The sequence below is a fragment of the Gouania willdenowi genome, chromosome 9, assembly GCF_900634775.1.
Source record: "Gouania willdenowi chromosome 9, fGouWil2.1, whole genome shotgun sequence".
Classification (NCBI taxonomy): domain Eukaryota; kingdom Metazoa; phylum Chordata; class Actinopteri; order Blenniiformes; family Gobiesocidae; genus Gouania; species Gouania willdenowi.
Genome location: NC_041052.1, coordinates 11,663,150 through 11,674,883, shown reverse-complemented (window position 1 = coordinate 11,674,883; position 11,734 = coordinate 11,663,150). Strand labels below are relative to the sequence as shown.

At 37.2% G+C, this 11,734-nt stretch overlaps 1 protein-coding gene across 3 annotated transcripts; it reads right to left on the bottom strand.

Annotated features, from left to right (window-relative positions):
* Positions 1–1,083: 1,083 nt before the first annotated feature.
* rnf215 (ring finger protein 215) lies at positions 1,084–11,187 on the bottom strand. Of its 3 annotated transcripts, none has more exons than XM_028458558.1 (10): positions 10,507–11,187; positions 9,256–9,408; positions 9,061–9,132; positions 8,437–8,522; positions 7,439–7,493; positions 7,231–7,335; positions 6,363–6,479; positions 5,219–5,417; positions 5,014–5,116; positions 1,084–3,942 (listed from the first exon to the last, which is right to left on the bottom strand). In XM_028458558.1, the coding sequence occupies exons 1-10, from the start codon at positions 10,720–10,722 to the stop codon at positions 3,891–3,893; spliced, it is 1,158 nt and encodes a 385-aa protein (XP_028314359.1). In that variant the 5' UTR covers positions 10,723–11,187; the 3' UTR covers positions 1,084–3,890. The 3 variants fall into 3 exon arrangements, with proteins under 3 accessions (XP_028314359.1, XP_028314361.1, XP_028314360.1); XM_028458560.1 differs by having other exon boundaries at positions 5,277–5,417; positions 10,507–11,184; XM_028458559.1 differs by having other exon boundaries at positions 1,084–5,116; positions 5,277–5,417; positions 10,507–11,185.
* Positions 11,188–11,734: the final 547 nt, after the last annotated feature.

Genomic DNA, 11,734 nt, shown 5'->3' with positions numbered 1-11,734 from the left:
GACATTAACTTCAAATACAATTATGATAAAACAATTTGTTAAGCTAAAAAATAAATCACATTGTGTAATAACTCTGCCACCTTCCTACTTCATCAACCAACAACTTTCCTGCACCTGTGGCTAACCATAAATTTTAAGATAACTAAACTAACAAAAACACTATTCTGGAAGAAAATAGAGATTTTATTTGTTTGGGGAAAGATTTATTTAATTGCCAACATGTTGGCTTAATATGCATGCTTGATATGTTGCAAGAAATGAGCAATTAGCATGTAACATCACATGATCATGTGTTATCAAGTTCAAGTTATTTTTTGTAACCCTTTCAATCCATTAACTCACAACATTATTCTATACTATTTTCAGAATCAGAATCAGAATCAGAAATGTTTTATTTGCCATGTACAGTTTTAAGGACAGTAAGTGTTTAGAATTTTAAACACTATCTTTTCTTCATTGAGAAGGTATTTTTTCAGCTCCAGAAGGATTTTAATTCAGGTGAGATTAGACAAAATGGCTCCTTTCAGAGTAAAGGTTGGAGACCCCTGCTCTAGAGCTTGAATGGTCATGGTCCATGATCAGGATAATTAATCCAGATAAATATGAATATCTGGCAAAGAGGATATTTGGTGTTTAGAGGAGGTTTGAGCTCTCTGAGAGCTCTTGTTTAAAGCGCTCGCTGTCCCTATTATGGGACAAATTTTATTGTTTATTTATCATCTCGATGTTGTTAAAGTTTTCATGTCCAGTAAGGGAGTCAAACCCAGAACCATTTTGTTGCAAAAGTGCTAACTGCTACACCAAATTACGTGGCATAGATTGTAGTGTTGATCAATGGATGAAATCCAGTTGGATTGTTGACCACACCTTGCCCCTGGGTACTCTTCTTGTTTATATGTATACCTGTTTATTCTGTACACAGGGTTACTGGAACAATTTCCAGGGATGCAAGGTTCACCCATGTGCCATCAGAGACTGACGAGTTATCTTCACTGAGAGGCAGAGATGCTAACCAATGTGTCATAGAGTAACCATAATAATGTAATACACAAAAAGTGAATTCAATACAAAGACAATGTTGAATCCTTTCAATATTTGACATTTATTAAAATATTCTTAATATCTTGAGCCTCCAAAAGAAAAACAAATGTACAGAGAATAAATGTACAGCAGACACAATCACTGGAACATTTTCATTGAATTATAATTTGTTCCTCAGCATATTCATAGTAAAGTAACTCTTTAACTGCATTAACTTTTGTATCAATGGTTCTTATACACTTTACATGCACAAAAAGGAGAGGAAGACCAAATTCTGCATTCCTGGAAAATATTTTCACACATCCCTACACTGTCAGAATAGTTCCGTTTTTTTTTTTTTTTTTTCCTTCTGTATTGTAGTAGAAGTAGCTAAAACAAAAGAAAGCTCTAATCTGTTGGTTTGAATTCGTCTCAATGGAAAAAGGCAAGTCAATGACTCACACTTGACTGTAAGAAGCAACAAAACAGACACAAGAGATGTTGAGGGGCAATATCTGCTGCAAAAAGTTAAGTAAAACTTATGTTTGGCTTCATCGTTTTACAAAAATACATCTTCGTTGTTAATAATTCAGACCCATTTTCATGAGATAAAGGTGCTAAACAAACAAATGTAGGAATACAACAATGATGACAAGTTTTGTAAACAGAAAAAAAAGCCTTCGAGTCTCCTGAATACGATAATTTGTGTGGCATCCTCTGCTCACATGTTAAATTAAATAAATGAAAATACACATCTTCATATTTCACAGCTTATAGCAGTTTGTGACACCATCAAACATTAACAGGAAGTGCCTTAAAGTCTAACAATATGTTTTACAACCTTCCCATTTGTTTGCATGTCCCACAAAATACAAGGTTGATTTGATCTAAACATGAAAATAGTTTCAGATAAAACAAAATAAGGAATAAACTAAAAACATTGCGAATAATATTCAAATGTTTTCTTTAGAAATCGTTTTGGTCAATCATATATTTATAATAAAAATGTAAAGAAGGGTTGAAACAGAATTCAGGAATAAAAACAGAAAAAACACACACAGAAGAACATTATTAATCTTTTACTGTAGTATATCAATAATGTTTTTAATAAATAAAACAAATGTTACAAACAAATCTTGTTTTTCAGGAAATAAATACATACCAGTCATAATAGGTTATATTTGAGCTGTTAAAGACAGAAATTCAGAATAAAACATACACTTACAGGTTCAAATTGTTTGAGACAATGTTTGGGTAAAGTTTATGAGGGCTGTATAAATAAACTCACAATGTCAACAACACAATCCATTGACAAGACAAAACAATTGCGAAGTAAAATATTGACTACGTGGCAAAAATAACACAAAGAAGGAGAAATAAATTCTACATAGCACCATGTTTTTCAGAAAATACAGCTCAAAGTTATTAAAATTAAAATGAAATAATAAATAAAACAATAAAATGTAACATTGAATGAATCTATTTTCTTTGTTCTCAAATGTAATACAATTTTTTTTGTTTTTTTACCAAAGCAACTCAGTACACATTTGCTGCTACAATTCCACACAATTGTCAAGTTTTAACCTACAACAATGGAAGTACTTTGTGGGTTTGGATATTTCTTTTAAAAGAAACAATGATTGTGTGATTTTTCCAGACAAAGACATCCAAAGTAGTGCAGTAAGTGGATCCCATAGGAATAATTATTTTATACTATTGCTGTGCATTTGTTCAACCAATGAAGACTTACAGTCATATCTGAGTGCTCTGTGTCCTGAAAAGTTTCATATCAAGGATGCATAACAGGTAGGCTGCATGGGACAATGTTATCAACATAGCCAGTTAAATGTTGAGGTTATTCCCATTATCTACTAAGTGCAAACACGGAAAATCAAATAAGCCAAGAGCGTTGCATTTTACTACTACAAGACAGAAGAAAACTGCAGAATGATGCTCGACTGTATGCTGTATATGAAGGTAGGCGTTCTTTTCTACGTCGTTGCTGGTGGACCAGGTGCAGCTTGCCACTGTTTTGGACGGATGCGTTCATCCTGCCTGAGGGCTCTGTCTCAAATAGTTACACGATTCCTGCGTTAAATAGTTGTTTGGTTAAGAATAAAGGTGAGAGTAACCTGCTGTGTGGCCTCCTCCATTCATGTTAGTTTTTTTCTTTTACATTTGGGGCTTGAGCTTTTTGCAGTTTTTCCGCGAGAGTTTTGTTGTGTCAGCTTGCAGTGCGCTGTGGACCAAGCTGCAGTGGAGTTCGGGATTCCTCTCGGTGTGGATGAGGAAGTGGGGCGACAGCGGTGTCTCGGATGTTTGTGGGTTATCAGCGGCTAAAAGTGAATTAAAATCCCATTGCACATTGTTCCTGAAGAGTAGGGCTCGTTCATTGATTTTTACAAAAGATGCCTTAGTTTAGGATCACGTCATGATTCATGAATCAATCAGCACTTTGTGTTTCGGTTTCTTTGAATTGAAATATATATATTTAGTAATCATAATGTCAGGTCTGGAAGATTTTGTACCAAATTCCCCTGAAGATTTTTTAATAAAAGCTCTAGAGAAGTTTTGATTAAAATATCCAATCATTATAACATTTCTACAGGGGATAAGCTATTAAAAGAAAATGTGAAAGTTATTTTGAGAAAATTTACTTCAGACGGGAGTGTTGGCCGAGGTAGTCCGTGATATTGCCAATAGGGATGAATCGTTGGGACTGGATGTCCCTGACGGTCCGCTGCTGTTAAAATGTATGGTGCCACAGTCCACTGCTGTGAGGGGGAGCCATTTAGGTCAAAAATATACCAGAAACTAAAACAGTAACACGACTTAGGGGTTAGCGAAGTCAGGAGTTGATCTCAAAGCTGCTACAGCCATGATGCAGGTGAAGCCACTGTTAGCTGTCTCTGCAGACACTGCCTAAAGAGTGTGGGAGAAAAGAAGAACATATTCTAGCGACATCTGATCTAAAAGTCAATGAAATAGTTAGAAAACACAAACAAAAACCTTAAGACACACACTCAAAATTGACTCTTTTTTTAATGATTTCCCCAGACTTACAAAACCAGATTTATAGGCTTGTAAAAAATGATCAATAAATGTTTAGAATGTTGAAAATGCTGCACATGCTTTTCTTTGTGCTGATAAAGTGAAAGGCCTGCAACAATTACACTGTATAAAACATAGATTGTAGGATAACAAAGTTTCTATATTTTTACAGTATCAGACATTATTCACAGCTTTGCTTTGAGTGTATTATCTGCAGTAGGTATAGAGCACTGTATGTGTATTTGCTTATAAATTATATTTCATAGATAAACACATTTTATTTTGCTGAGTTATGCTTATTTGTAAAACCATTTTGCTGTTTTTTTTTATTTATTTTTTAATTTTATTTCCTTTGCTTACATTTTGTTGTAACATTTGTATTGGTTTAAAATGAAAAAAAATGTACTTGTCCTACCATAACATCATTATATGTTAATCGCAATAAGAATCAATCTATTTAGCAACACTACATATTTCTTTTGTAATACATCAGTCTTAGTCATTAGTCAGTAAAGGGCAAATAAAATAAAATAAATAAAAAAAAAAAAAAACAAAACTAACCCTTATTTATGCAGGCACACATTATCATTTTCAAGGTTCATATATGTGGATAGCTTTTTTAATAAACTATTATCACAGTTTTGTAAACAGATGAGGGTGATAAGTGAGCAAGCATTTTGATAAAACTGGTTTCATTTGCTGACTTAGGGCTTCAAAGGCATCTTCATTTTTGTTAACATATGTAAGCATCTTAAATGATTTCAACACTGCTGTTTTTTTTTTTTTTTTTCGTGTTAAACAGAAAAGCAACATTTGGAAAATGTGTGCTGCACCCCACGAAAAATAAAAATACAATTCAATAACAGACTGTAATTTATTTAGTGGTAATTGATGAGCTTGTAACAGAGCTGAGTGAGTTGGTGTGATGAGGTGTGACCTTACTGAGGATGCTGCGCTTGCACAGAGGACAGGTGTGTTGGAGCATCAACCAGGGGTCGACACAATCTCTGTGGTACTCGTGGAGACACGGCAGCACACGCAGACACTGGAAATGCAACACAAGCAGAGATTTTACTGAACAGCTATGGCTACACGACCCTGGCAGGTATATTAGACTATAGTTCCTAACTTGAGGGTTTATCCTCACTGAAGAAGAGTCGAGTGACTGGTATAGTCGATACGTAGAATGAGGCGTGTCGGCTGACCTGGTTGTTATTGAACGGCTCTAGGCAGACAGCACAGTTGTCTGTCTCTGTCTGCTGGGAGCTGCACCAGTGCTTAGGACGGCTGTAGGTTTTGGTTTTAAGGGAAGACATTCTCCTCAAAACGTCCTGTTTAGAAAAGAGCTAAAGAATAGAAAAACACAACGGTGATGTCTTAAACTACGTTGAAGTAAAGCGATCCTGTACATGAAAAAGATTACCAAGAACAGTGGTTCCCAACCTTTCTTGTCTTGTGTACCCCTTGAGCCTTTTTGTCATATCATGAGTACCCCCTCACTCATACGTGTTAATGATTCTCCAAAAGTAGAACATAACACAACTGAATATTTAATGCAAGTCATTTGATTTCATCTTCAAATTGAACAATTCATATTCAGGCATTATCTTCTTACTTAACTCAAATTAAACATAAAATGATGTTGCCTTCAAGGCAATAAAATGCTAATTATAAGAAATAATATTATAGTAAACGTTTGTATTATTAGTACTGTATTATCAATCCTAATATATTATGATTATATTGTTATTAAAGAAAAATAATAAAGTTGAAATTAGAAAAAAAAACAAGAATACATTAAAATAATAAGTAATATAAATAAATAAATACAAAACAAATAAATAACCTGCCTGTGTTATATTCTTTGACTGTGTCCCCTTTAAACAGGCATTTAAACTTTAAAAACAAGTCATTGCGCACACGTACCATTTTATTGACGGACTTGTGAAATGACCGAGAATACTTTTTATTATCTTGGAAATAAATTCTTAATTTTTCCACATACAATGTGCATTGTACAATGTGCAATGTGCTCACGTACCCCTGGTTGGGAAATCCTGACCAAGAAAATCTTTCTCAGCCTTGATGTCTGAACCTTTGCTCAGAGCAAATTGTAATTGCAGCTAGTCCTTAAAAGTAGTTTCATTAAAGGCAAATGTGCAAAGTTTCAGCCTGCAAGCTTTACCTCACCTGGATGCTCTGGACGAAAAAGGGAAGATGCTAGAAATGTACATGATGAGTTCTCATCCAGCTCAACCTTTCCAAACCAGTCAGTGGTAAAGGAGTAGTACCTCTAAATTGTCATTGAGCTGCTGGTCCTGGTGCTGCCAGCGAGCATGAACGATGACTCCAGTGCAGAAGATCAGAGCCACCAGGAGGACTGTGTTCCACAGCTGCTGCAGGTACTTCTACACACGTTACAGAGAGTAGCACTGGATGAACGACAGAACGCATGTAGAGTCGCCCACAATTGAAATCCAATTAAGTTCTTATTATTAATAATTTTTTTTTTTTTATTTTGTCTGATGGTGCTCTTTAGTATCTTTTTCCAACTTTAGATTTTTATCATATTTCCCACGCATATTTTTTTGTCTTTTTCACGCTTTGAGAGGACTATTGTTGTAATTTGTGCTATATAAATAAAGTTGAAATGAATTGAATATATACATGAACATAGAACAACAAACAATAAGTATGACATCAGGTCATAGTGTCCATTTTCTTTTAAAATCCTCCTTTTTTATTCTTAAACAGAGCTAGTGCAAATTCTCGCTACCCAAACGTGATCAAAAACTGATTCTCGGGAAAAAAAATTGTCTTTGGGGTCTTCAGTAAATTGTGATATCAAAATGGGGCCACCATCCAAAAAAGGTTGACAAAAGGAGAGAGCTCATCTGTCAACACTGTATGTAATTAATCAATCGATGCATCCACTATACCTGGAAACATTGTTCAGGGGAAAAAAAACAACATTCTGAAAGACTAATTCTTGGCTGTAAAGCATGTTTCTCCTCTTAGAGTCTAAAATATTTACTTTAGCGCTTCACAGCCTTGGAAATTAACCCCATAACCATAGTGATAATTCATGATAACGTTTAGAACCTTAAGAAAAAAAAGAACAAGTGTTTGAAGCTTGTGTAAGTTTTCTCATCTCCCCACCTGGACCTGGGAGTTGGTCTCTCCTGTGCAGATGAGCCCCTGCCACTCGCCGTATCGACCGCCTCTCGATCGACCGCAGCTGGACCACAGCGTGAGCGTGGCTCCCTGCCCGAACAACACAGCAGCATGTGTGTCACCACCTGCCCACACACCACCACCACCACCAAGGGAATCTAACAAACTGAGAAACGCGTTCAGCTCAGCTCACCAGGTTATCTGGCAGGAACGTCTTGTACGTGATTTTTGCTGTTGCACGGAGGCCCCTGTGAAGAAATTTTATTCACATTTACGAACTGCAACAATTACAGTATTCCTTACATTGTTTAAAAAAAACTCTTCAAATGTGAGATATATATTTGAGTCCATGAATGTGTTTTTTCACCCTTGGGTGAGACGATTGAAACTAAACTAATTTTTCAAAATATATGAAGGAAAATTTAATTTAGGCTGTTGCTATTGGTCCGGACCCGGACCTCAGACAAACCTGACTATAGTTCCGGCACTCCCTGTGTGCATTTGTCCGCATGCACAGTAAGCCAAATGCCGTTAGGTCCGTCACTGCTGAACCCGTATCCTTCTAGCTACGTATAGTTCTGTCAGTTTTATTTTAGGCCTTACCCTAACTCTATCCCTAACCCTAAACCAGGAAATACCCTAAAATATTTCTTTTTTTTGCCGTGTTAAATATATTAAAATGAAAAAAATATATGTCAGAAGTGGGATTTGACCCCACACCAGCGGGACGAAGAATCCTTGAGTCTAGCAACTTAGACCACTCGGCCATACTGACAAGGTGGAAACACAGGCACATTACACTTATGTAGAAAAGGTCCGACAGTGACAGAACTGCGCATGCGCACAGGAAGTGCCGGAACTATAGTCAGGTTTGTCTGAGGTCCGGGTCCGGAACTATAGACAGTTTGTCTATGACTGAATCACAAGAAATTAATGAGCAAACATGAGTGTGTGAGTGGCAATACACCGTGTCTGAAAGCCTTTTTCATTGTAATGCAGTCAAACATATTTCTATCACAATTATCTTTGTAAAGGCAAACTTTCCTTGTGGGGCTTTTGAATTTGACAACTTTAGTTTGTACATGTATTCATTGCATTAGGTAACTCTGGGTTTGATTGTGTACATTAAAGAAAAATCTAAACAGAAATGTAAGAGTCATCGCCATCGATGGAAGAAGGCGGGCTGTGCACCTGAGTAGTGCTCCTATCAGCTTTGTGACATTTTCTGATGTCTGGATGATGATGATGGGCTTGGACAGGACTTCAGACAAATCCATCTGCCGTAAAAAAAGAAAGAAGAGTTTTGCTAAGTTTGAAATAGAGAAATGGTGTGGCTCATTTATAAGCAAATATATCTTGCTTCCTATGTGTGAAATACTGAGTCGTCTTATAGTATAATCTGCCCAAAACTGTCTCCATAGTGCCATAGTTAATCTTAATTAGTTTTGATTAATCAAGTTTCTGAATGACCTTTTTTTCCCACACGTGGTGAAACTTTCTGTTGTATTTACTTTAAAAATTCAGATTCTAAAGCCTTAATCCTTGCATTACCCGTGCTGTCTTAATCTTCTTAGTCCTTTACCCTGCAGGAACGGCTCTGAGGATCCGTTAACACATCTCTACCTACATCATTAATAAGTTTTGAGTCAAATTGTTTAAATGTTTTAGCTTTGCTGCAGGTTTAACATTCAAAAGTTCAAATCTCAGTATTAGTTTCTCTGTAAAAGTAAAACAAAAAACTCCTGGAACACACATAAGATGGCTTTACATATGATTAAATGTAAATTCATGTTGTTAAAATAGTGGATATTTTACCTCACGAACAGTGTTTTGATTGAGAGCCAGAATGATCAGGGCTGAAGCTCCAAGGACCAAAGCACGTTTCATCTGAAACGCAAATAAAACAAAAACTTAAAAAGAATTTATTGCGCCCAACAATCAGCAAAGCACCACAAAAAATATGATTGCTGACAGAGCTGTGGCTGTGATTGTGGAGTCAAAGATTCTTACCTTATTGACCATTCCATCAGCAAATGACTCCTGGTTTCCTGTGGAGGCTTTGCTGTCGTCCATGTCAACAGGAACCACCCCGATCCACAGCTCCTCCTTCTCACTGCTGTCCTCATCTTTTTCTCTGTTAACCTGCGTCTCTTCATTTTGCACCTAAACACAGTCACATTTGGATTAAGAATGGTTGGAAATACTTCTGAGCATTGATTTGCACACCTGGGCATGACTATTGGCAAAAACCCCAAAAATATTTTATGTATGAGGCAGTGCTGCTACCCACTGCAAATACATGATCAGATAAATTGTGGTTTATTAGTATTTTATCATAAGTAAACAAATATAAATAAGATACTGTCGTCTGTTGTATTGAAGCGTCAAAACTGTGTTTATAGGTCAAGGTTTTTCAGGCTCAGGTTTTATTTATTTATTTCGAACAAACAAAAACAGAAAATGGATGAAAATAAAAACGAATAAGGTTCAGGTGACTTTATTTGTACCCACAGGTAGATTGGCTTTGCAGTGAATACAGAGGGTGACATCTGCATTGATATTGAACCAAACAACAGACGACGAAGCGTCGACAAAAACAGACAAACCACAACACAACAGAGTAGTAGCAGGCTGTCTGGGACCAGGATAGATAGGTAGTTTGATAGATAGATAGATAGATAGATAGAGAGATAAATAAAGGGAAATTAAAAGTATTCAGCAGTAAGAAATGATTATTTAAATAGCACTTTTCACAGACAGAGGTCACAAAGTGCTTTACATATCAGCTCATTCACACTCACATTCACACACTAATGGGACAGAGCTGCCATGCAAGGTGCTAGTCAACCACTGGCAGCAACTTGGGGTTCAGTGTCTTGCCCAAGGACACTTCAACACATAGACCGGTATAGACCGGGATCAAACCCCCAACCTCTCGATCAGCGGACGACCCCTCTACCAGCATTCGGAGAGGCAGACCTCCGCCAAGCAGCTCAAACTCAGCTAACAATAGACTGGCAGTCTATTGATACGTTTCCGTATCAATAGCCACGGCCAAAAAAAAAAAAATAATATCGACACATGAGTTTTGGTCCATATCGCCCAGGTCTGATAGGGCCACATAAAGCACTTCGGCACATATTTGTGTAGAGAATAAAAAACAGAGGTGACAGCACACATCCCTGCGGGGAGCATCAAGCATCAATACAATATCATAAGAGAAGATTAAAGGCATTAGCAGATGGACATGGACTCCCTCACCAGGACCAGGTCAGCCTCCAGCTCCCCTCGCTCGGTGTTCGCTCTCCCCCGGCTGGGATCCACCACCTTCCCCTGTAGCAGGGCGCTGACACCGGGCCGCTGCTCCAGAACAACCTCCACCAAAGCGAGCTGCTCTGCGGACACTGACAGCCACGGACAGCACAGCAGGACCACCAGGGTTGTTGCCCGGATTAATCTCCACAGAACTGAATCCATGAGGCAAGATATGGAATGTGGAGGAACTATTAGCGCTTAATTTTTCGCCTCTTCAGAGTGTAAACAAGCGCAGCAACTTCCGGGACTGAACCGGAACACAGAGGGGGGTTATTATCTTGTAACAAAGCAGAGACAATATCGTTCAAAAATAGTGAATTTTATTTTCCAAAGGCGTTTAATAAATATTATGTAAAATGTAGAACTCCAGCACAGAGTCAATGAGTATCTTTCATTAAATGTCAATGTAAATAATAGCGAAAATAATTAACATTTATCAAGATATTTGCCGTCTCTCTGGCTAACGCTTGGTCTTTAGAAAGTGGCTTCAGCGGGAAGCACTTGTCCCTCCTCGAGTCCGAATATGTGTAATATTAATAACATAAACAATATTAAAACATTAAAAAAAAAATCTCTGGAATAAAATTACAAACGCTGTTAGGTTGGAAATATCAAAAGAGTGAACAAGCTTGTTTACGTTTATATCCCTTCCGACCTATGACACCGCCCCTCCCCCCAGGTCGCGCACGCGCAGTTCCTGTGTGTAAAATGTGCAGATCCATCCCAGGAATGCTCACTGAGGACATCTGCTGGTTAATCTTTACGGGGTGTAGGATATTGGATCTATTCTTAGTCGTTTCTGACAGTCCTTCGTCCTGAGTTACCATGACTACCTGTGAACATTAAGCTGTTCTGCAGAGATACATTGAAATGACTAAATAAGTATCATAATGCACATTGTTATTAGTCATGACATTCATAATTGTGACATTTTTGTATACTTGATTTACCTTTAAAATTAACTGTTCCTATTGCCTGTGGTGGCATCTTTAAATGTATCATTATTAGTCTGGATAGGTTTGTTTCCACAGTTTAGTTTTCTACTTGGTATGGTCTCTTGTTGCAGTCTTTTAGGGTTTAGGGACTAGATATTAAAGTGTAGGGATTAGGGATTAGAGATTAGACACTTGAGATTGGGATTAGGGTGTAGGATTTAGGGAATAGGGTTTAGGTT